This window comes from Plecotus auritus, assembly GCF_963455305.1.
Source record: "Plecotus auritus genome assembly, chromosome: 3".
NCBI classification, from domain to species: domain Eukaryota; kingdom Metazoa; phylum Chordata; class Mammalia; order Chiroptera; family Vespertilionidae; genus Plecotus; species Plecotus auritus.
This window is the reverse complement of record NC_137772.1, coordinates 227,881,952-227,903,131: the sequence shown is the minus strand read 5'-3', so window position 1 is coordinate 227,903,131 and position 21,180 is coordinate 227,881,952. Positions and strand designations below refer to the sequence as shown.

The 21,180-nt window shown below is 62.0% G+C and overlaps 3 protein-coding genes across 25 annotated transcripts; 2 read left to right on the top strand and 1 right to left on the bottom strand.

Annotated features, from left to right (window-relative positions):
• Nucleotides 1–87: 87 nt before the first annotated feature.
• SCO2 (synthesis of cytochrome C oxidase 2) lies at nt 88–2,116 on the top strand. Of its 6 annotated transcripts, none has more exons than XM_080661988.1 (4): nt 109–218; nt 580–668; nt 829–878; nt 1,183–2,116. In XM_080661988.1, exons 3-4 carry the CDS (start codon nt 865–867, stop codon nt 1,997–1,999), a joined length of 831 nt encoding a protein of 276 aa, XP_080518114.1. In that variant the 5' UTR covers nt 109–218; nt 580–668; nt 829–864; the 3' UTR covers nt 2,000–2,116. The 6 variants fall into 6 exon arrangements, with proteins under 6 accessions (XP_080518109.1, XP_080518113.1, XP_080518114.1 ...); XM_080661985.1 differs by having other exon boundaries at nt 119–218; nt 554–668; XM_080661984.1 differs by having other exon boundaries at nt 121–218; nt 576–668.
• Nucleotides 2,117–2,133: 17 nt separating this feature from the next.
• On the bottom strand, nt 2,134–12,816 carry NCAPH2 (non-SMC condensin II complex subunit H2). 18 transcript variants are annotated; one of them, XM_080661960.1, is made up of 20 exons: nt 12,504–12,816; nt 9,375–9,476; nt 6,555–6,610; nt 6,368–6,449; nt 6,221–6,289; nt 6,032–6,111; nt 5,823–5,950; nt 5,465–5,548; nt 4,933–5,048; nt 4,303–4,374; nt 4,012–4,078; nt 3,701–3,808; nt 3,552–3,605; nt 3,328–3,402; nt 3,166–3,255; nt 3,007–3,075; nt 2,849–2,904; nt 2,672–2,773; nt 2,436–2,585; nt 2,134–2,372 (listed from the first exon to the last, which is right to left on the bottom strand). In XM_080661960.1, exons 1-20 carry the CDS (start codon nt 12,609–12,611, stop codon nt 2,232–2,234), a joined length of 1,809 nt encoding a protein of 602 aa, XP_080518086.1. In that variant the 5' UTR covers nt 12,612–12,816; the 3' UTR covers nt 2,134–2,231. The 18 variants fall into 18 exon arrangements, with proteins under 18 accessions (XP_080518086.1, XP_080518084.1, XP_080518087.1 ...); XM_080661958.1 differs by having other exon boundaries at nt 3,007–3,078; nt 12,504–12,806; XM_080661961.1 differs by having other exon boundaries at nt 2,849–2,901; nt 12,504–12,806.
• Nucleotides 12,817–12,877: 61 nt separating this feature from the next.
• LMF2 (lipase maturation factor 2) lies at nt 12,878–17,536 on the top strand. Its single transcript, XM_080662778.1, has 14 exons — nt 12,878–13,051; nt 13,539–13,792; nt 13,953–13,981; nt 14,115–14,332; nt 14,408–14,586; nt 14,995–15,130; nt 15,280–15,414; nt 15,488–15,593; nt 15,674–15,770; nt 15,855–16,037; nt 16,145–16,313; nt 16,399–16,510; nt 16,590–16,686; nt 16,782–17,536. The coding sequence occupies exons 1-14, from the start codon at nt 12,958–12,960 to the stop codon at nt 17,082–17,084; spliced, it is 2,112 nt and encodes a 703-aa protein (XP_080518904.1). The 5' UTR covers nt 12,878–12,957; the 3' UTR covers nt 17,085–17,536.
• The last annotated feature ends 3,644 nt before the right edge of the window (nt 17,537–21,180 follow it).

Here is a 21,180-nt window from a genome sequence, read left to right as displayed (position 1 = left end):
GAGGCGTGGCCCTCGCGGGCAGGGGCGGGACTCGGAAAGCACCGCCCCGTTCGGCACGTGACCTTTGGTATTCCCGCCACCTCCTGTGCGCACTTCCGGCTACCATCCGGACGCGCGTGCGCACTGGAGCCGAGCGTGGCGACCCGGCAGAACACCGTCGGCCACGGACCTTGGGAGCGGAGCTGAGCGTCCGACATCCCGACGCGGGACCGCCCGAGGTGCGGGCCCCGGGAAGACTTGGGTGCGAGGTTCGGAGGGGCGGGCAGGCGCCTGGGGTGTGCTCGGCGCGTGGCCTGCGGCGGGGTCCAGCTTTGCGCGTGTCTGGAGGGCGCCCTGGAGGAGGGCTCCTAGAGACGGGCCTTCGCCTGCCAGGCACATCTCGTGCAGCGCTGAGCTCATTTTGTAACGGAGGCGGGTACAGAGGCTAAGGGACATGCCCAAGGTCACCCAGCCCGGAGCCCAAGCCCAGGAATCGTGGGAGGAGGGTGGAGGCCAAGCGGTCCGCCCTCGGGAGGCCCCTCAGCAGCAGCTGAACAGGTGAGGGGTTCCTCAGACCCCCACCGACTCCCCTCCAGAAAGGCAGGTCACCGAGGCGACGGCAGGGCGTGGGCCGTGCGCCACCAGAGTTGTGGGAAACCTGGATATGAAGCGGGTGCGACTTGTGGCAGGTGGGAACCTTGTTTCTCCGTGCGGGAGGGCAGCGGGTGAGTGACCCAGTTTCTGCTGCTGGTGGGAAAGAGCTGACAGGCTGGGAAAGGTCAGTCTGTGGTTGAGGATTGAAGCCGGACTCACCAGCCTCCTTTCTGAAAAGGGGCTCATTGCAAACAGGTACACGTGACCTTGGAATGATTTCAGGCGGCTCAGATGCTGACACACAGGTGAGTGCCGGGCTGTCTGGAGCTGCGGGGCCCGGGCCGGGGCCGGGGCCGGGTTGGGAGGCAGAATGAGGCACTCGCCTAAAGGACAGCAGTGACAGGCTGGACTTCTGATGGCTAAGCTGGAGCCCGCGGCTTCAGAGGTGAGACGGCTCTGAGCTCAGCGGAGCACTGGGTGGCCATTTGGGACAGCTTGAGCCTAAGCGTAGGGTTGGTCCTTCAGGTGGAGGCCCGTCTCCCCAGTGAAGGGAGATGACCCAGGAGGCCAAGGCACCTTCCGGCTCCTGACATGTTTGCCCTCTTCCAGGAGCATCAGGCCTGTGCTGCTGCTGCTGGCTCAGCCGCCCAAGGCTCAGCGCGGGCTCTCTCAGCTCAAGGCCTCCTCCCTCCTGAGGACTCTTGGAGGCGAGGCCCTCCATGTGAGGTGCCGGCTCTTGTCAAGGCAGGGCCCTGCAGAGACAGGCGGACAGGGCCAGCCCCGGGGCCCTGGGCTGCGAACTAGGCTGCTGGTCACCGCCTTATTTGGGGCAGGTCTGGGCGGGGCCTGGCTGGCCATGAGGGCCGAGAAGGAGCGGGAGCAGCAGCGGCGGCGGACAGAGGCCCTGCGCCAGGCCTCTGTGGGCCAGGGAGACTTTAGCCTGCTGGACCACCGGGGCCAGGCTCGCTGCAAAGCCGACTTCCGAGGCCAGTGGGTGCTGATGTACTTTGGCTTCACTCACTGTCCCGACATCTGCCCTGACGAACTGGAGAAGCTGGTGCAGGTGGTGCGGCAGCTGGAGGCCCAGCCCAACCTGCCCCCGGTGCAGCCCATCTTCATCACGGTGGACCCCGCGCGGGACGACGTTGCCGCCATGGCCCGCTACGTGAAGGACTTCCATCCGCGGCTACTGGGCCTGACTGGCTCCACTGAGCAGGTTGCCCAGGTCAGTCACAGCTACCGTGTGTACTACAGTGCTGGCCCCAAGGACGAGGACCAGGACTACATCGTGGACCACTCCATCGCCATCTACCTGCTCAACCCCGACGGCCTCTTCACAGACTACTACGGCCGGGCCAGGTCGGCCGAGCAGATTGCAGACAGTGTGCGGCGCCACATGGCTGCCTTCCGCAGTGTCCTGCACTGAGCCGGTCATTAAAGGGCGTGGCGGAGCCGCGTGTGTGCCTGAGCTGTACCAGCTGCCCTGGGAGGCCACGGAGAGGGGCCCAGCACCTGGTTGCTGGCTGGGTGCTCTACACAGGAGCCTTTTAAAGGGAGGGGTGGGGTGGCAACACCACTTTATTAGGCTGGGCCAGCCAGGAAGCAAGTGTGAAGTGAGCAGATGTGTGCCCCACATCATGGGGGACAGGGCTGCCCACTCAGGGCTGAGCCATGGAGGGGGCGGTGTAGGTCTGGAAGCGCTTGTGGGCCCGCTGGTGCGTGAGCAATCTTAGGGACATGGTGTCCACAGCCGCCTCGAGCCCTGGCTGCTGGGTGATCTCTACCGTGTGGTCATTGGCCTGTAAGGACAGGGTGTCAGCAGAGCCAGGGACCCCTTCCCTCCCAGGCCCAGGGCCACTCACCAGTTGCAGGGAGGCCAGCATGGCGCGGCACACCTCGAAGGCAGGCTGGCCCGCCACCAGCTTCGCAAAGGGACACCACTGGTTGAGCTGACTGAACCTTGAGACCATCTGGTCCCCATAAAGGTGGATGTCAAAGGGCACGTGCTGCTCCTGCAAGAGGGAAGAGCAAGGTCCTGGTCAAACCCTGCAGGCATCGGGGCTCCATGCCCGAGCAGGAGCCGGCCCAGTCCCCTTACCTGCTCCTGGAGCAGCGGCTGGATGCTGTCCTCCCAGTCCCTGACACGCTGGCTCAGCTCCGTCTCCTGGACGAACTTCTGAGATGTGGTGATGAAGAGCTCCTAGGGGAGGACGGGAGCTGCTGCCTCCTGTCAGAGCCATCACCCAGCTGCCCTCCCCCTCCAACCGGGGCCTACCACGTTCCTCCGGACCAGCTCCTCGTAGCTCAGGGATGCCGGCATGGCCTCTGCTTCTGGAAAAGGAGGGCAGTGGGAGGTGTGGCCCACACCCTCCCTCCCTCCCATCCTGGGGCACCCTCACGAGGACCTGGCCAGCAGCCCACTCCTGGACCTACCCAGGTCTGCAGCGTCCTCAGGCTTTGCCCCGTCAGGCTCTGCGTATTCTTCGGGCTCTAGAAAGTCATCTGCTGGGAGGTGGGGTGGAACCGTCAGGAGGCAGGTGAGCAGGCAGCCTGTCCTGAGCCCCTTCCTCCCACCACCCTGTGAGTACCCACCTGCTGCCCCCAGCTCCTCCAGGGAGTCCTCCAGGCGGTCCTCCTCCACAGGCCACAGCCCCTCCTCGGCCCTCGGCAGCCACCGCTTAGCTGCCTGTGCAGACAATGTGTGAGCCGCTGCTGCCTCCCACCACCCGGGGCTGGGAGGCCAGTGGCCGGTACTTGCCTCCCTCCTCTGCAGCTTCCGGAGGGTCTCCAGCTGCTCCCTCACGTGTTTCCAGTACAGGACCTCCATGTCTACACACAACAGCCTTGTGAGGGGGTACCTGCATCTTGCCCAGACCACCCCGGTCCACCCAGGGCCTTGGGCATCCCCAGACGGAGGGGAGAAAGGCAGAGCATGGCACCATTATCCCTCAGAGGAGCACACTGGGCCCCAGTCACACCTGCAAAGGATGGGCCCTTTTTCCGGAGCCTCCTGCTGTCAGCATGCTCAGCATCTGCAAGAGAACTGGGTTGTCAGGAGCCAGACCAAGTCCCTTCCTGCCCCCCTTACCCTCTCACCCTGGCCTGGCCCAGTCCCACCCCCACTCACAGGTGGCCAGGTACCACTGGTGGAAGTCCTGCAGCTTGGCGGCACCCTTCCTCTTGCGCTTCTGTCCCGGAACCTCCTCCACGCAGGCAGGCACGGAGTAGGGTTTACCTGGGGGGCAAACAGACTGTGTTTCGGGGTACCATTGCAGGCCCTGGGGGAGATCACAGTGCCCACACCCCCTGGGAGCCATCACATGAGGGAGCACAGCCCCACCAGGCTCCCCGTGGGTACAGGGCACACCCCACCCACCACCCGTGCCCCCCTGAACCCAGCCACAGACACTGGGTATAGCTGTCCCTTGACCCAATTACCTTTCCTGAAGGGCTTAGAGTCCAGGGAGCTGAAGGGGTCCAGGCTCTGCCAGGGGTCTTGGGTCTCCTAAGCATAGAGAACAAACAGATTCAGGGAGAGTGGGGGACACACACCCTTCCCCCGAGGCCAGCACTGAGGGCAGTGACGGCCAGAGGATGACTGGCCACATGGAATCGGGACCCAAGGGTGGAAGGGCCACGGGCAGGTAGCAGTGAAGACGTGGGTGGTGGGGCCTCAGCCACACACCCTCCCTGCCAGTGGGGTCAGGGGTCTGGGCCCCACCACCTCACCTTCAGCTGGGACACAGGCTCCAGGGCCTCCTGCCTCGCCCTCAGCTCAAACCTCCTGGGCTGGGCAGTGCTCTGCAAAGAAATAGCCCAGGGGCGTCCCCTCCTTTGCTCTGGGGCAGATACTCTCCAGGAACCAGGAGGCCGGACAGGAGGGGAGGACACAGAAAGGAGCCTACCCACGATCCCCAGGGCCCTCCAACCCAGAGCATTTGAGCAGGAACTTCACATAGTTCCGGGGCGAAAGGCTGCACCGCTAGGACGGAGCCAGTGGTCATGCGGAAAAACAACCGAACAGCATGGTAAACACCCATGGAGCTACCAGCCAACATTAACAGGCGTGTTTCCTGTGTGAAGTTGGCGTTGTGAGAGGAAAAAGAGAGGCCTTCGTTCTAGGGCTGGAGCACAGAGCCCACCCTTCGGGGCTGAGGGAGACGGCAAAGGCCTCCAAGGTGCCCCCTTCCTGCCAGCCTGCCCTTGGGAGGCAGCTCCAGGGGCACCACAGGCTCCGCCCACCCGAGGAGCAGCAGCTGCTCTGCAGGGAGGGAAGGGACGAGGACACGTGGGGCTGCCGCAAACCCAGGGCTTTTCCGATGGACAGCTCAGCTTTGCAGGCCTCAGTGTGCGCCCCACCTGCTGCGGGCTCCTGGGCTCCTGGGGCTCCAGGGGGACCTCAGGGAGCTCCGCCACCTCCTCTGCATCCTCATCCTCGTCCCTGCCTCCGGGCATCGGGCCTTCTGGAGCCGTGCCTGGGCAGAGGAGCAAGAGACCCGTCAGCCTCGAGGAGCCCGAACACCAGACAGCAGGTGAGGGCTGCCCCTCTGGGCCTGAGAGGCCCTCCCCCGTCTCAGCTTCTTCATTGATTAGACCCAGAGGCTGGAGCACGGCGTTTTACACTCTCGACGTGCAGCTGTGTCGTTTGTTTCTTTTACTTCTTAGCCACTTTCCTCTTTAAATGCTGCCGTCTGTGTCTGCCCAGAGGAACGGGCAGACAGGGCAGCGGGCTGAGTGGGGGACAAGGCCTGGGCACACGGGGCCAGCTCCAAGGGTTCACGGCTCCCATGCCGCCCCAGCACAGGCACCGAGCGGTGGGCAGCCTGGGTCGGTTGAGCAGAGTCCTGTCCCCACCCCCACCAGTAGGTCCACCAGGATGACCTCTTCTCACCTGGCTCCTGGGAGATGCCGGGCACAGGGACCGGACTCCTGACCACAGAGACTTCCATTGGCTGCTCCTCAGCCCGCCCAGCCTCTGGGAAAGATGGCGTGAGACAGGTCAGCCCAGCCCCACCCCACAACTCTCCCAGGGACCCAAGAGCCAGGGCTGGGGAGGGAGAGCAGGGCCCTGCACTGAGCCAGCTGGGGCAGGCGGGACCAGCAGCGGGACCAGCTCCAGCAGGCCGGCCTGTGGGGCAGGTGACTGGGGAGGGAGGGTTCCGGGGACCAGAGATGGTGGCGCAGGTACCCAATAAGGAGCCCAGCCCGAGACCCTTCCTTACCACCAGACCCCACGCCCGAGCCCTCACCCGCCCTGGGCAGCAGTGTCTCCATCGGGGACAAGCCCACTGGCTCCAACATGAAGGCTCCTCGGGGGTGAGGGGTGCACGTATTCATCCTAAAATCCTTCCGACTGGCCAGGACCTCCCCCTGACAGCTGTGCTGGCAAAAACACAGCCTGTGTAGAGACCGCCCCCAGCAGCCGCCCTCCCCGCCCCGCCCAGGCCCAGGCCCGAACCTGTACAGGGGGTTGTTGTTCTTGTCCATCTCATCCAGGGCTACCAGGGCCATGGGCAGGAGCGGGACGATGGCGACCTCCTGCACAGGGGCCGAGAGCGGGTGAGCTGTGGGAACCAGATGGGACGCCCACACTCTACAGACAGCCCATGAGCTACGTTCAGCCCCACCTGCGGGGGAGGGCACTCACACCGGGGGCCTGCTCATTCCTCAGGTCCACGTTAGCACGGGTGTCGGGCAGGTCATCCAGCGACAGGAACTGTGTGGAGACAGTGAGCTCAGCAGCAGTACCCAGCAAGCACCCAGCGGGCAGCAGCCAGGCGCCCAGGAAACCCACCTCATCCTCCACCCGCTGGGAGGCCCTGGAGCTGGCGTCCCTGCTGGCCCCGTCTTCCTGCGCCGCGAGCTGCCGGGCCCTCCTGGGAGAGAATCAACGCACGGGTGTTCGGAGGCTGCAGGGGCTTCCCCAGCCACACGCAGGGCACACGGGCCTCCACCTCCTGGCTCACGCCTCCAGGACTCACCTCTTGCCAGAGATGAAATCGAGGGCCTGGTAGACCAGTGAGTAGAGGTATTCAACCTGGAGGCCGGAAGCAGGAGGTGAGGACGCAGGAAGGAGCCTACCCACCATCCCAGGGCCCTCCAACCCAGACGTCCGCCACAGAGAAGCCGGCTGTCCCCTCCCAAACCTCCGGCCAGGTCCTGCCAGTGTGGCCGTCAAGAGCACTTCTCCGGTTGAACGGAATTGCTGATAGCTGAGCCCCCCCTCCCCCACTCTCAAGGCTGTGCATCCCGCCCTGCGCCTCTGTGCACACCTGCCTGCGAGCGGTCCATTCCCACCTGACACCACTCCAGCCACAACCCAGGGGGCCCCACCCTTAGGGTGACGGTGGGGATTTGGAGACGCTGATCACAACGCACCACCAGGGGGCGCGCCTGCTGCCTCTGGGCCACTTCCTCTGGGCGAACCCCCCCCACCCCCTGCAGAGCGCACACAGCCCTCTGCTGGGGGTGCCTATTCTTTCATGCACTGGACACATACAGTAGCAAGCAAGAGACCCCATTTATTAGGAATAATGAACATTAACTTTTCTAAGTGTGTGCCACACACAGAACCTTGCTTCACGCTTCATCTCACTTAACCTGTCTGAATCGGGTGCCCCGACTATCCTCACTTTATAAGAATAAACTCAGGGCGCACTCTCCCTCCCTCTCCTTCCCCCACACGCACGCCTCTCCTAAACTCTGAGACCCCACGGGCTTGCCACCAGGGGGGCAGGGGCAGGGGCAGCGGCAGCTCTTCCCGGGCTCACGCCCACACCCCACCGGTCTCCAGGGCCCCTTCTCTGGCTCTCCGTGAGCCGACAGCAGCCCCCGAAGCCGCCTCTTTCACTGTGACTTTTGCTCCTGTGGCCACAGCAGCCCCACCTTGGCTCCTGTTGCTGCTTCTGCCCTAAGCCCTTCCTTGTGTCACTATCCCCGCTTTAATAAATGTCCTCTCAAATTAAATTCAAATTAAAACAAAAAGAGAGAAACTCAGACTCAGACACAGCAAGCTGGCGCAGTCCTGGGCCCAGTGCTGGCTGTGAGCCTGGAGCTGTGCTCTCTGATGCAGCAGCCACGAGCCACATGTGGCTAGAGCAACTTACATCACTTAACAGGTAATCAAACCCAAGATTAACTTCCTTAGCCACACTAGTCACAGGTGACGGGTCAGGAGCCACATGCAGCCAGCGGCCCCCACCTGACCACAGATCCAGGGCATTCCCAACACTCGGAAAGCCCGCTGGGCCAACTCCAGAGCCTGAGCCCCACCCCTCGGCTCCACTCCAGTCAACACCCCGTTCCTGCCTCATCACGGATCTGCCCACCCACCTGCCTATCAGTGCCCCTTGTACTGGTGCCTTCAAAGCCAGTTGCAGACATTCCTTCTTAGGACAAACACAGGGAAAAGGAATTCGATGCAATGGGATCATCTAGGACAAAAGTCAATCAAGTCTTGACTGTCGTAAAGCTCTGCAGTGCCCAGAGGCACATCCACCACACCCCGTGCCAGCCAACCACAAGCAGATTCCTGTCCCTTGTCTGCTGTGGACCCTGGAACTCAGCTCCTCACAGCGCTCCTAACTCCGACCTCCCACCCCGATCCCAACGCTGGATCGGCTCCGTGGTCCACTTGCCCCCCCCTCCACACACACATACACACACACACACACACACACACACACACACACACACACAGTCCCGGGGATGCTAAGCCCCCTGGGAGGTGCCTGGGACAGCAGGTGAATCACCTTTGAGCAAATACTTGTAATGTTTGCCCAACTGCACTCTCCACACGTCCTCTCCAGCAGCCGACTCTCAGTACCCGACTTACAGCCTCCCTTACGGAAATTGGGGCCTTAGGCATCAACTCCCCAAATCCCTGCGCCCAACTTCTCTGCATCCACGTTTCCGTATCCCTCCAGTCTCCGGCGATGAGGCAAAGCCACCCCTGACCCAGCCTCACTTCTGGGAATCTGTCCACCTATTCTCCTCCCTTCCCCCTTTCCTCCGCCACCACTTCCCCAGCTGCCCTCTACGGGTTAGTGCCATGGTCCCCATCCCCACTGCCACAGAGAATGTTTTAAGAAATCCTGATGCCTGCACCACTCCCCCGCTCCAATGTATTCAGTCTGGGCCAGGCCCGGCCACGGGGGACTGCTGGGAGTGCAGCCTCGGTTGAGAACCACGCTTTATTTACTACCTAGTCTCTCTCCTCCCCTTTTCAATAACACTTCTCAAGAGCACTTTCTCGTGCCTCTATTTCCTCCCGCCAATGGTCCAGCCCTCCTCTCACTGAATCCCCGTGAGCTGCAGACCCAGAAGGGACGTGGAAGTCTTTAGTGTATGGGTCCAGTTCACTGAACTCAACATTTTTGGCCATTTTTCTTCCCTCTGGACATTCTCTACTGCTCTGACTTCCTGGCCAGGACATTGTCTGGATGACCATCTCTGACTTCCCTCTTGAGGACGTTCCCTGAACACGGGTTCCCCACGGTGCTCCCTCCCTCTGCTTCCCTCTCACTCCACAACAGGCTCTCAGCCTGGGGAGCAGGCACTGTGGGCTGGATGACTCTCTGCCGCGTGGGGCTCTCCTGGACGTTGTTGGGTGTTCAGAAGCAGGCCCTGTTTAAATCCAAGCTCCTGTTCAGTGTGAAGAGATGCTGAGGAATCCGGAAGGACCCAGGAGGGCTGGCAAGGCAGGTCAGAGGCGGGGTGAGCCTGCCACCTGCCCCGCAGCACGCAGGACCTTGGTCCTGCTGGCCCCTGAAACACCCAGTCCCGAGGCCAGGGGTGCCCACCTTCTTACTGTAGACACAGGCGGAGCCCTGGATCAGCAGCGCTGCCTCCACAAAGTTCATTGTGGTTTTGCCTTCGTCGAAAGAAATGCAGATCTGGTCCAGCTGCAAGACACAAAACTGGTTCTGTGGGAAGCCGAGCGTGTGCACTTCCCGCAGGAGCACCCACCCACCACCCCACCTCTGGGCCCTCAGACTGACAGCACCCACCCACCACCCCACCTCTGGCCCCTCAGACTGACAGCGCCCACCTACCACCCCACCTCTGGCCCCTCAGACTGACAGCGCCCACCCACCACCCCACCTCTGGCCCCTCAGACTGACAGCGCCCACCCACCACCCCACCTCTGGCCCCTCAGACTGACAGCGCCCACCCACCACCCCACCTCTGGCCCCTCAGACTGACAGCGTCCACCCACCACCCCACCTCTGGCCCCTCAGACTGACAGCTCTGGCTTTGCTTGGGGCTCACTTGTTTTCTGCTGTTTTGGGAGGTCTCTGTGCTTTCCCCCACTTCCTGTAACCTCTGAGCCTGGTATTTGGAAGAGGGAGACCCCAACCACACAGCCAGCGCTGCACACAGCTCCCTGCTGAAGGTGCTCCATCCAAGTCAGGGCTGACTCAGACGGCAGGAAGACCCCGCACCCTGAGAGAGGAAGGGGACTTCAGGGGTGGGGAAGACAGAGATGAAACACCAATCCTTTGAGCAGAAAGCTCAGGAAACAATTCCAAGTGAGTCCTCCTCCTTTTTCTGTGACCCCTGAACCCCAGCTCGTATCAACCACATGCCAACAACTCCCAACCCCGTGCAGAGCAGCGCCCTCCTAAGTTCAGGGTGTGTTTGTAGCTGCCTGGCAGGTATCTCCATCGAGACTGCCCCGCAGCCTGGCCCCTCCTGCAGTCCCAGCCAACAGCACTTCGAAGCCCTTACATGTCTGTCAAGCTCTCTGTCGGGAACGCCCACCCAGCCTGGCCCAGTGCAAACTCTTCTGCAGGCTCCCTCGGGCTTCCTGCCACCCTGAGGGAGGTCTGGCCACGCGTGAGTCTCTCCCCGCTCAGCGCACAGTGAGCACTGTCAGGGTAACGCCAGCCTTGAGCGCAGCGCTCGATGCTGGTGCCCAATAAATGTTTGATGGACACAGTGGTGACGTCGGAGCTAAGCCTAACGCGTGTCTGCGGTCCTCTTTCCCCAATGAAGGAAATGGCTTTTCAGGAAGAGCAGCGCCCCCCGCAGGGAGAGATAGAAACATCAATTATGAGAATCATTGATCAGCTACCTCCTGCACACCCACACTAGGGATCGAGCCCTGCATCCTGGTCATATGCCCTGACCAGGAATCGAACTGTGACCTCCTGGTTCATAGGTTGACGCTCAACCACTGAGCCATGCCAACTGGGAGATCTTTTTGTTTGTTTGTTTGTTTGTTTGTTTTTTTGAGAGAGTGGAAGGGAGGGAGGGGGAAAGAGAGGGAGAGAGAAACATCGACTGGTTGCCTCCCAAATGTTCCCCAAACAGGGCTAGGGATCAAACCTGCAACCCAGGTATGTGCCCTTAACCGGGAATCGAACCCGAGACCCTTTAGTGCATGGGTCGATTCTCTAACCACTTAGCACACTGGCCAGAGTGTAATAAACATTCTAAGGTACTATGATCGAGAGAACTATTTTAGATGGGATAGTTAGCTCACATTTAAACTGAGACATAGAAGATACGAAGTAATTAATCATTAAAAACAAAACAAAACACCCTACTGGGTGAAGAATGCAAATATCAATACCCTCAGCCAGGAATGAACGCAGATCATGTAGGCTGACTGCCTCAAAAAAAGCAGGCGAAGAGCCCAAGAGAAGGCTAAGATAATAAGCAGGAGAAGGCGAAGATTCAGAGGAGGAAGCTGGGTTTTATTCTGAGAGCAATGGAAATCCACGGAGGGGTGTTAGGCAGGGCAGTGCTTCCGCCTCCCCTACATTTGTAAGAGTCACACTTGCTGCTGGATGGGGCACGAATCGGACAGGCCAAAAGCAGCAGCAGGGAGCCCAGGAGGGAAGAAGGTTCTGATTAATCTGAGCCTGATGGTGGCCTGGACCACAGAAAAAGGAGAACAGAGGAATTCCAGTGAAATGCGGGTGGTGTAACAGACAGACTGCATGGGTGGACTGGATGTGGAGGGTGGGGTTTCGCTAGATCAGCTCTTAGCTTTCACCTTTGGTTGAACAGTGGTGCCCTTCACCAAGATCAGGAAGACTGGGATTTGCACATGTAATATATCTCCTTCTAATGACTCCCAAATGCATGCTCCCAGGTCAGACCTCCCATCTATGCCCAAACCTTTTGGATGGCTTACCTGAAAGTCACACTGAAACAGGTCCACGCTAAGCTCTAGACTAAATTCCCCTCCCCAACCACCTACCCAGAGTCCCAAGCGATATTTGAAATCCCGGGAATAAATGAGAATGTGGAGGGGAAACGTGTAAGGACATGGCCCAGGACCCACCTGAGGAGCTAGCTAGACACTGAGAGGCTGGGTAGGAAAGAAAAAGTGGGCAATGAAATCGGACGAATATCAGAACACCAAAACCTGTTTCAAAAAGGAGCGATGGTCAACCCAACAGATGCTGCAGAGCTGAACAGATGGCCCTGCCAGTGTGCCCTGGGTCTGACAGGATGGAGGTCATTACCCATCAAGGCAAGGGCAGCCCAAAACGGAAGAGTGAAAGTGCAGAAATGGAGCGGCCGCCCCTCACACTGCGGCACACCTTACACAAGACAATACTGTATGTCAATTATCGTTACAAGTAAATTTTAAGAAAGACGGGAATTCTTACATCCTGATCCAGCTCTCTCAGACGCCCAAATTGCACATGCGTTCAATTACATCAGAACAAATGCCGGTCACCACCTATTAAACCGATCTCGGAGCCCGCTCATGGGTAGCGAGCGACCTGTAATGACAGGCTCACTTAACAAGGGATGGTGCCGGGAGGCGGGGACGGCGCTGGGAAAAGCAACCGCGCCCGAGGCCCAGCGCGGCCAGAGCGGCGGATGCACAGACCCGGAGGTGGCGGGCCGCCCGGAGCCCCCGGCCCGGCCCCGCCCCGCCCGCCCAGCGCCACTCCCCCGGCCGCCCTCACCTCCTCCAGATATTCGCCCAGCTGGGCCGCCACGTCCACCTCCCAGTTCTTGGTGAGGTCGCGGATGGGCTGCAGGAGGTGAGCGAAGCGCGCCTCCACGTCCTCCATGCCCGGCAGCGGCTGGGGCGGCTCGCGGACCGCGGGGTTGGCTTCGAGGGGGGCCAGCGTCCTCAACCCGCCACTACTTCTGGCGCCATTTTGCTGCTCCCGCCCAGAAAAGCGCGCGGCGCCGCGCGCACACCTATGACGCACACGGCCCAGGAGACCCCGGGCGCTGCGTCACCTACGCGCCGGAAGTGCCTCGGGACGCGCTGGGGGCGGAGCAGGCTAGGAGGCGGGGCGTGCGCTCTCGGGGGCGGGGCCAGGTCGGGGCGGGACTTGCAGTTGCCGCCGGAGCGGCCGGGCGGGGCCGCGCGGACTCGCGGGCTCGTGTCCAGCGAACCGCGTAGCGGACATGGCGGGCTCCCGGCTCCCTCGGCAGCTTTTCCTCCAGGGCGTGGCCGCCGTCTTCTTGTTCGCCTTCGCCTCCCTCTACACACAGATCCCGGGTGAGGGCGCCGAGCGCGGGACACCCCCCGCCCGCGCCCCGCGTCCTCTCATCTCCCCGCCGACCGTACGGTCCTGGGCGGGAGTGCGGTCCAGGCCTTGATGCGGGGATAGGGGCTGCGTTCGTGTCCTGGGGCCGCAGAGTTTGGGGGGTAGGAGGGCTTGCAATGGTTAGGGTTCGGGTTCTCACCTGGGGCGGGGAACAGGGACCCTAGGTAGGGGGCCCCGACATGGTGGGGTAGGCATGACACGGGCTCTGACCTGGAGGAGAGGGGAACTGGGATCTGCCCGGTGGGAGACCCTGGCCTGGGGAGCCCGGAGTGGGGCGGGGGTGCTTGCCCCGGCGTGAGGGGAGCGGTCGGGGTGAGAGCTGCGTCCTGACCTAGGCTGCAGCGAAGGACGGGCTGCAGGTCTAGACCTGAGGCGGCAGATGTGCGGGCCCTGGCCGGTGGGGGGAGTCTGGCCTCTCAGGACGGTGCCCTCCCACAGGCCTGTATGGCACCGAGGGCATCCTACCCGCCCGAAGGACACTGCGGCCACAGGGCAAGGGGCCCTGGCAGCAGCTGTGGGAGACCCCGACGCTGCTGTGGGAGGCGCCCCGACTGGGGCTGGACACAGCACAGGGCCTGGAGCTGCTGACGCTGCTGGGCACCCTGCTGGCCCTGGGCGCCCTGCTGCTGCGCCCCCTGCGCCACCTCCTCGTCTACCTGCTGCTCTGGGCCGCCTACCTGTCGGCCTGCCAGGCAAGTGGGGGTTGCCCGCCCTCCCCTCACCTCCACTGAGAACCTCTTCACCAACTCACTTCAGCCCCATCCGCCCCTCCACCCCATCCCATCCCCCCCCCCCCCCCCCCCCGCCTCCCCAGACACCCACCCTGCTCCCTGACAGCCCTTCTCCCTGCAGGTGGGCCAGGTGTTTCTTTATTTCCAGTGGTGAGTGACCTTTGGGTGTGGGGCCTCCGGAGGCTGGGGGGCGGGGAGAGGGGTCAGCCTCTCCTGGAAGGGCCTCTGAGAGGAACAGCCTTGATGGGGAGGGGGCCCTCTGTGCTCTTGCTTCTCCCTGCAGGGATTCCCTGCTGCTGGAGACTGGCTTCCTGGCTGTGCTGGTGGCCCCCCTGAGGCAGCCCTCCCACCATAAGCAGCCCCCCCAGGGTGGGCTGGCAGGAGCCTCGCCCCACGAAGGCCTCCCCTTCTGGCTCGTGCGCTGGCTGCTGTTCCGCCTCATGTTCGCCTCGGGTGTGGTCAAGCTGACCAGCCGTTGCCCCACGTGGTGGGGGCTCACTGGTGAGGGTCCCCGCCTGCACATGGGGCAGTCTCGGGGGGCTCTGCCCAGCCCTGACCACCCACCGTCCCCCGCAGCCCTCACCTACCACTACGAGACGCAGTGCCTGCCCACGCCTGCTGCCTGGTTTGCCCACCACCTGCCCGTCTGGCTACACAGGCTCAGCGTGGTGGCCACCTTCCTCATCGAGATCGCCGTGCCCCCTCTGTTCTTCGCCCCTGCTCGCCGCGTACGCCTGGCTGCCTTCTATTCCCAGGTGAGTGGGCCATCCGCCATCAGGACACAGGCGGGAATGGGCCCTCGGCACCATCCGGGGGGCCCTGCTGGGGACGGGGTAGCTGCCGCCGGCAGTCGGGAGGTCTCGTGGGCAGAGGGCCAGGTTAGCTTTAGGCAGGAAGGTGTGCCTATGGGACAGAGCACGGCCTCGCCGGAGGATGTCAGGCTCAGGTCGGCAGGGCCATGAGGTGTGCTGAGCGTGGGTTTTCTCCAAGTGGTGTTGGGGAGCCGTGGTAGGTGTGAGCAGAGGGGACAGAACAGAGGCCAGGGATGCTGCAGAGGGGGCAGGATGCCTCAGGAGAGACCTAGGCGTGGGGGGGGGGGGCAGGCTCTGAAGGGCCCAGTCGGGGGCTGCTGTGTGGAGTTCTGAGCGCAGACCCTCCTGCAGGTCTTGCTCCAAGTCCTGATCATCATCACTGGGAACTACAACTTCTTCAACCTGCTCACCCTCGTGCTCACCACCTCCCTCCTGGATGACAAGCACCTAGCTGGTGGCAACAGCCGTCGCAAGAAGACACCTGCCTGTGAGTGTCACCTGTCCCGGCAGCCAGCTGTCCTCACCCACGTCTCCTTCCCCCCACGGTCCCCACTGGCCTCTGCTCTAGCTCCCCAGCCTCCTGGCTGCCCACCCTCCGCCCTGTTCCCAGCTGGCCAGGACTGTCTTGCCCTGCAGCCTGGCCCAAGGCCCCGCTGGCCCTGCTGGTCCTGTTGCTGGAACTGGCCGTCTACGGGCTGCTGGCCTGTGGCACCGTGCACTACTTTGGCCTGGAGGTCGACTGGGAGCAGCGCACCGTCCACTCTAGAACCAGTGAGTGTCAGCTGGGTGCCAGGGGGCAGGGGCTGGGCTGGGCCGCCCGTCCTCACACCCCTTCCTTCCACAGCCTTCACCTTCCACCAGTTCTCCCAGTGGCTGAAGAAGGTGACCCTGCCCACCATGTGGCTGGGGGGCGCCTCCCTCGCCTGGGAACTGCTGGCCGCCCTCTGGAGGTATATGCGGGGGGAGGAAGGGGCGGGGGCTGTAGAGCTGTGCAGAGCAGGGCTGACTGCACTTGGCCCCTGACCTTCAGGTGGACCCAGGTACAAGGGTCGCTACGGAAGCTTTGGACCGCAGTCCAGCTGTCCATCTTCGGCACTGCGACCGTGGCCATGTTCCTGGTCAGCCTGGTGGGTAGCACTTCACAGGGGACCGGGAGAGGGGCTGGGAGGGGCGGGAGGAGCAGCGCTGAGCCTCTGCCCCCCGGCCTCCAGGTGCCATACTCCTACATGGAGCCCTCCACCCACGGGCGCCTCTGGACTGGGGCCCACCGCCTGTTTGGCGCCGTGGAGCACCTGCAGCTGGCCAACTCCTACGGCCTCTTCCGACGGATGACTGGCCTGGGTGGGCGGCCCGAGGTGGTGCTGGAGGGCAGCTATGACAGGCGCCACTGGACGGTGAGCGCTCCACGGGCGGGGAACCCAAAGGGGAGGCGGTTGGCGGGGAGGATGGGGGGGAACCCAGGTCTAGCAGCTCTCCCAACCTGGCTGGGCGTGGCGCACAGGAGATCGAGTTCATGTACAAGCCTGGGAACGTGAGCCGGCCGCCCCCCGTCGTGGCACCCCACCAGCCGCGCCTCGATTGGCAGATGTGGTTCGCGGCCCTGGGCCCGCACACGCACAGCCCGTGGTTCACGAGCCTGGTGCTCTGCCTGCTGCAGGGCAACGAGCCAGGTGAGGCTGGAGCAGAGGGCCGGGTTTGCTGGGGGGCTTATGGGCGGGGCTGAGGGAGCGGCCAGCTGAGCTCACTCGCCCACAGTGATCCACCTCATCCAGAGCGACATGGCCAGGTACCCCTTCCACAAGCAGCCACCCACCTACATTCGAGCCCAGCGCTATAAGTACTGGTTCTCACAGCCTGGGGAGCAGGGGTAAGGCGGGGCACCCGGCGGGGGCTGGGGGCTGGGGGCTCGGAGCTCCCCATCGCCTGAGCTCCCCGTCCTGTTGCAGCCAGTGGTGGCGACGCCAATGGGTGGAGGAATTCTTCCCCCCCGTGTCCCTGGGGGACCCGACGCTGGACACGCTACTCAGCCAGTTTGGTCTCCAGGTAGGAAGGGGCTAGCCAGGCTGGGGGTGCTGGCGAGGGAGACCTCCACCCCCAGGGACGACCCCTGTTGACCCCCCTCAATCCTGCCCCCACAGGACAAGAGCCCACGCCGGGCCCGCAGCTCCAACAATGCCCTTGCCCAGGCCCTCCACTGGGTCCGGAAACAGCTGTCGTCCCTGGAGGCCCCCACCCTGCTCTGGGGACTCATCCTCGCGGTGGGCGCCATCAGGGTCCTGCAGGCTCTGCTGGGGCCCCGTCCCTCCCGAGCCTCCCCTCCCCCCAGGGAGGAGAAGCACAGGCCGGCACCCAAGAAGGACCCGGGAGCGGCCACGGACCAGGCTGCACCAGCCCCCAACAGCAGCAACAGTGGCTCCCAGACTGCCCGGCGGAAAAAGTAGCCATGTTCTGTCTGCCACACACCCGGAGGATCGGGATCCCCCACACGCTGGCCTTCTGAAGCAGGACGTGGCCTAGCCACAGTGCCTTAGCCCATGGTCCTGGCAGACGCAGGCTGGGGTGCTGCCCTACGGGGCAGGCTCTGGCTGCCCTACTGCTTCGAGGGTCCACTTGTCCCCCCACTGCGCCAACCATGTCCCTTCCCAGGGCACCCTCTGACCTGGACAGTGGCCCCGGAGGTGGGTGCGTCACCCGCTCAGAGCCCTTCCCAGGACGTTGTGCAGGACGGGGGGTCCGAGTCTGCAGAGGCCGCGTCTGATGCCAGCCCAGCCCATCATTTGGTTCATGAACCAATAAAGGTTCTTCATGCTTGACCCGTGCTGTCTCCTTCCCACAGGGAGGCCTCGGACAGGCCTCAGTGTGGGCTCAGCCCGGGCGCTGTCCAGCTGTTGCTAACCTGGCTCCCTGGGTGTCTTTGCTCTGCCCTTCTCAGTGTTCCCCTCTATAAAATGGGCACAAGGACCTGGTCTGGCACCGCTCGGGGCCCCAGCCTCAGTCAGCACAGCCTGGCCCACCTGTCAGGTCTACACATCAAAGCCGCGAGGCCAGTCAGGGAATGTGGAGCCTGGACCCGTCTGGGCCTGGAACCCACTCAAACCAGCCCCTTCTCTCCTGCTCCAGCTGCCTCAGGTCACTGCCCTCGGGAAAGAAACGAAGGCTCAGAGCACTGGACGCTGCTTGGGCCAGAAGGAAGGAGAGGTGGGCAGGGGCCGCAGGTGGCAGGTGGGGGAAGAGCTGAGCACTGCTGAGCGGAGAGAAGACCTGAGAGGCCGGAGCAGGAGGGTGCGGTCGGGGCAGAGGAACCGGGGCCTGGGTCAGGGCGGAGGAGGGCACCGCCCAGGTTTCCATTTGGGGCTCGGTTGTCCATCAGGTCACTGCCCTCTGTGGGCACTTGCAGCTCAGCCTTCCCTCTGCCCCTCAACCCCCACCCTCAGGCTCACCACAGAGCCCAGGACAGCCTGCCCAGGTCTGCCAGCTCCTCTCCGCATCACTGACAACCTCTGACCAACCCACAGCCACTCGTGACTCCGGGGGACCTGTGACCCGAGTTTTCAGGTGGCTTCAAAAGTGCTCTGAGCCCTGGCCAGTGTGGCTCGGTTGGCTGGGCATCGTTGCGTGCACTGAAAGGTTGCCAGTTCGATTCCTGGTCAGGGCACATGCCCGGGTTTTGTTGGGCTGGATCCCAGTGTGGGGCGTGCAGGAGGCAGCCAACCCATGATTCTCTCTCATCATTGTTTCTGTCTCTCTCCCTCTCCCTTCCTCTCTGAAGTCAATAAAAATATATAGAAATAAATAAATAATAACATTTAAAAACGAAAGGAAAGACAGCCCGCTAAGTACCCAAGACTGAATGACGGCATTTTGTCTATCGGTCCGAGTAAAACTGACTGGTTGAGCTGGAAACTCAATCACCAAGGACTTTTCCTTGAGGCGACTGTCCTGTTTAGTACTCAGCAGAAGTGTTCTTCTCATGTTTTGTCACACAAAAGATAAAAAAGACCCATATTTAAGGAGAGAGAATTAAGAAACATAATAACTTACTGCTTGGTCAAAGACATTCTTTTTTAAAATATATTTTTATTGATTTCAGAGAGGAAGGGAGAGGGAGAGAGAGAAACATCAATGATGAGAGAGAATCTTTGGTCGGCTGCCTCCTGCACGCCTCCCACTGGGGACGGAGCCCACAACCCGAGCATGTGCCGATTCCCGTGACCTCCGGGTGGCCAAAGACGTTCTTCAGTAAATGACCTTTTCTTAACTGGTAGTGTGTGGGCCAAAGGACACGGGACCAGCACTTTGGGGCCACCGTCTGGATCTGTGCAGGTCGGCAGCCGTTGTACCGCTGTTGCATGTATGCTGTCATTGCGAATGTCAGCTCAGTGAAAAGGGCAAACAACGTCTCAGTATATTACACCAGCATCGACTCTCCGGGCCCCTGGAAGGTCCCCACACTCTGCAGAGCGGCTGTTGGAGCACCAGCCTTGAGTATGGGCTGACATTTAGGGACTTGAACTTGACATTGTATTTTCGAGGGCCGTTTGCACCTTTAGAAAAACCACCCTTCCTCTAGGGCAGGGGTGGGCAAACTTTTTGACTCGAGGGCCACAATGGGTTCTTAAACTGGACCGGAGGGCCGGAACAAAAGCATGGATGGAGTGTTTGTGTGAACTAATATAAATTCAAAGTAAAGGAGCGGAGGGGAGAGCAAGAGAACCCTCCGCTCTTTCGGCTCCGTGGGCCGGATAGAACAGCCGAACGGGCCGAATCCGGCCAGCGGGCCGTAGTTTGCCCACGGCTGCTCTAGGGCCTGCTCATAGTCCCCAAACCACAGGCAAGTCCCTAGAGTCTCTAGACCAAAGGAGAAGAACATTCTTTCTTTTTGGGAGGGGGGAGAGAGGGGAAGGCTGTTGTAAACAGTCTATTTCAACTTGGAGTGGAACGTGTCATGGCTTTTCATTGGCTGAGCTGGAGCAGTCTTTCACTGGCTGAGTAGTTGCCAATCTCCTTCTTGCCGGGCAAGCAGAGTAAATGAGGGCTAGGCTGAGCGCTCCTGGACAGGCCCTGGCAACTCCATGTGCTCATTAACCTTCACACCTTCACCCGGCTCCTCCATCCCAGTGGTTAGCTGCTCTGCTCCTGCAGGGCATGCCCTGCCAGATTTCCAACACCAGCAGGTGTTCCCAGCTTCCGGAAACAAACCTGTCCTCTCTGTTCCTTGCAACCCTCTTTCTCAGAGTGAAGTGGCTCCTTTAAAGAGAAATGTTACCGATTAGAAGGGTGTTGGCCGACCTGCGCCCCAGGCCATGGATGCGCCCCAGGCCATGGAAACGTGGAAAGCGGGGGCTGCTGCCCCAATTGCACAGGAAGACCTGGAGGAGGGGTGGAGTGCAGGGGCCGGAGGACTCGGGGTTGGACGGCAGCACAGGCTGGAGGGAGAGCCAAGCCCTCCCTCTGTGGGCTCCTTCACTGTCCCAATGCCCCAGGGCCCCCACAGAGGCCCGACAGTCCCCTGGGTGGGCAGAAATATGGGGCCCTGGCCTCCACTGCCCCTCCCCCAACTCTGGGGCTCATTCTTCCCTTCCCCTCCCCCGCCTCCTCCGAGACCTGCCTGCTCGCTGACCTGACCTGACCTGACCTCGGGAGGCAGAGGCCCGTCCACCCTGAGGCATGCCCTCCATGGCCCCATCGCCCGGGTCTCATCGCCCGGGTCTCATCGCGACCCAGATCCCCCCTCCCTGCCTCACCAGCCCCCCGCACACCCATGGAGCAACTCCAGGAGGGACCCACTCGACGTTCTGTACCTGCACCTGCCCTGCCCGATCTCGCTGCCCGGCGGTGGAGGAGCAGGGCAGGTCAGTTTCCTGAGCGGAGGAGGGCTTGACCCTCTTCTCTCCTGAGGTCAGCGCACAGCGGCTCTGGGCACCCGGGGAGGGTCAGTGGGGCCTGGGCAGGACAGGAGGGCTGGGCCAAGCACAGCCTGAGCCGGGCAGGGAGGGCTGCAGGCAGCACCTCTGATGGCCACATCGAGAGGTCAGAGTGGAGGTGGACTTTCAAGAGGTGATGGCGTGTTCAGCCCCTCCGTGTGGATGTGAAATACCAGTTCCCACTCGAAGAAACCGGGTTCCTTGAACATCGTCCCGCACACCACAGGCTGCGGGTTCCATTCCCAGTCAGGGCACATACTGGGTTTTGGGTCTGATCCCCAGTCCGGGTGCTATGGGAGGCAGCCGATGGATGTTTCTCACATCAATGTCTCACTCTCTCTCTCCGTGTGTGTGTGTGTGTGTGTGTGTGTGTGTATGCACACATACATACATACTGAAAAACAAAAAGAAACCAGGTCTGGGGCAGCCTCTGTGTAAGCTGATAAATGACCCCCCAAAACATCAAATGACCCTCCACATCAAACCCTTGGCACTTGTGTGACCTTATTTGGGAAAAGAATCTTGCAGAGCCTGACTGGTGTGGCTCCGTGGTTGAGCGTCCACCTGTGAACCAGAAGGTCATGGCTCAATTCCCAGTCAGGGCACATGCCCG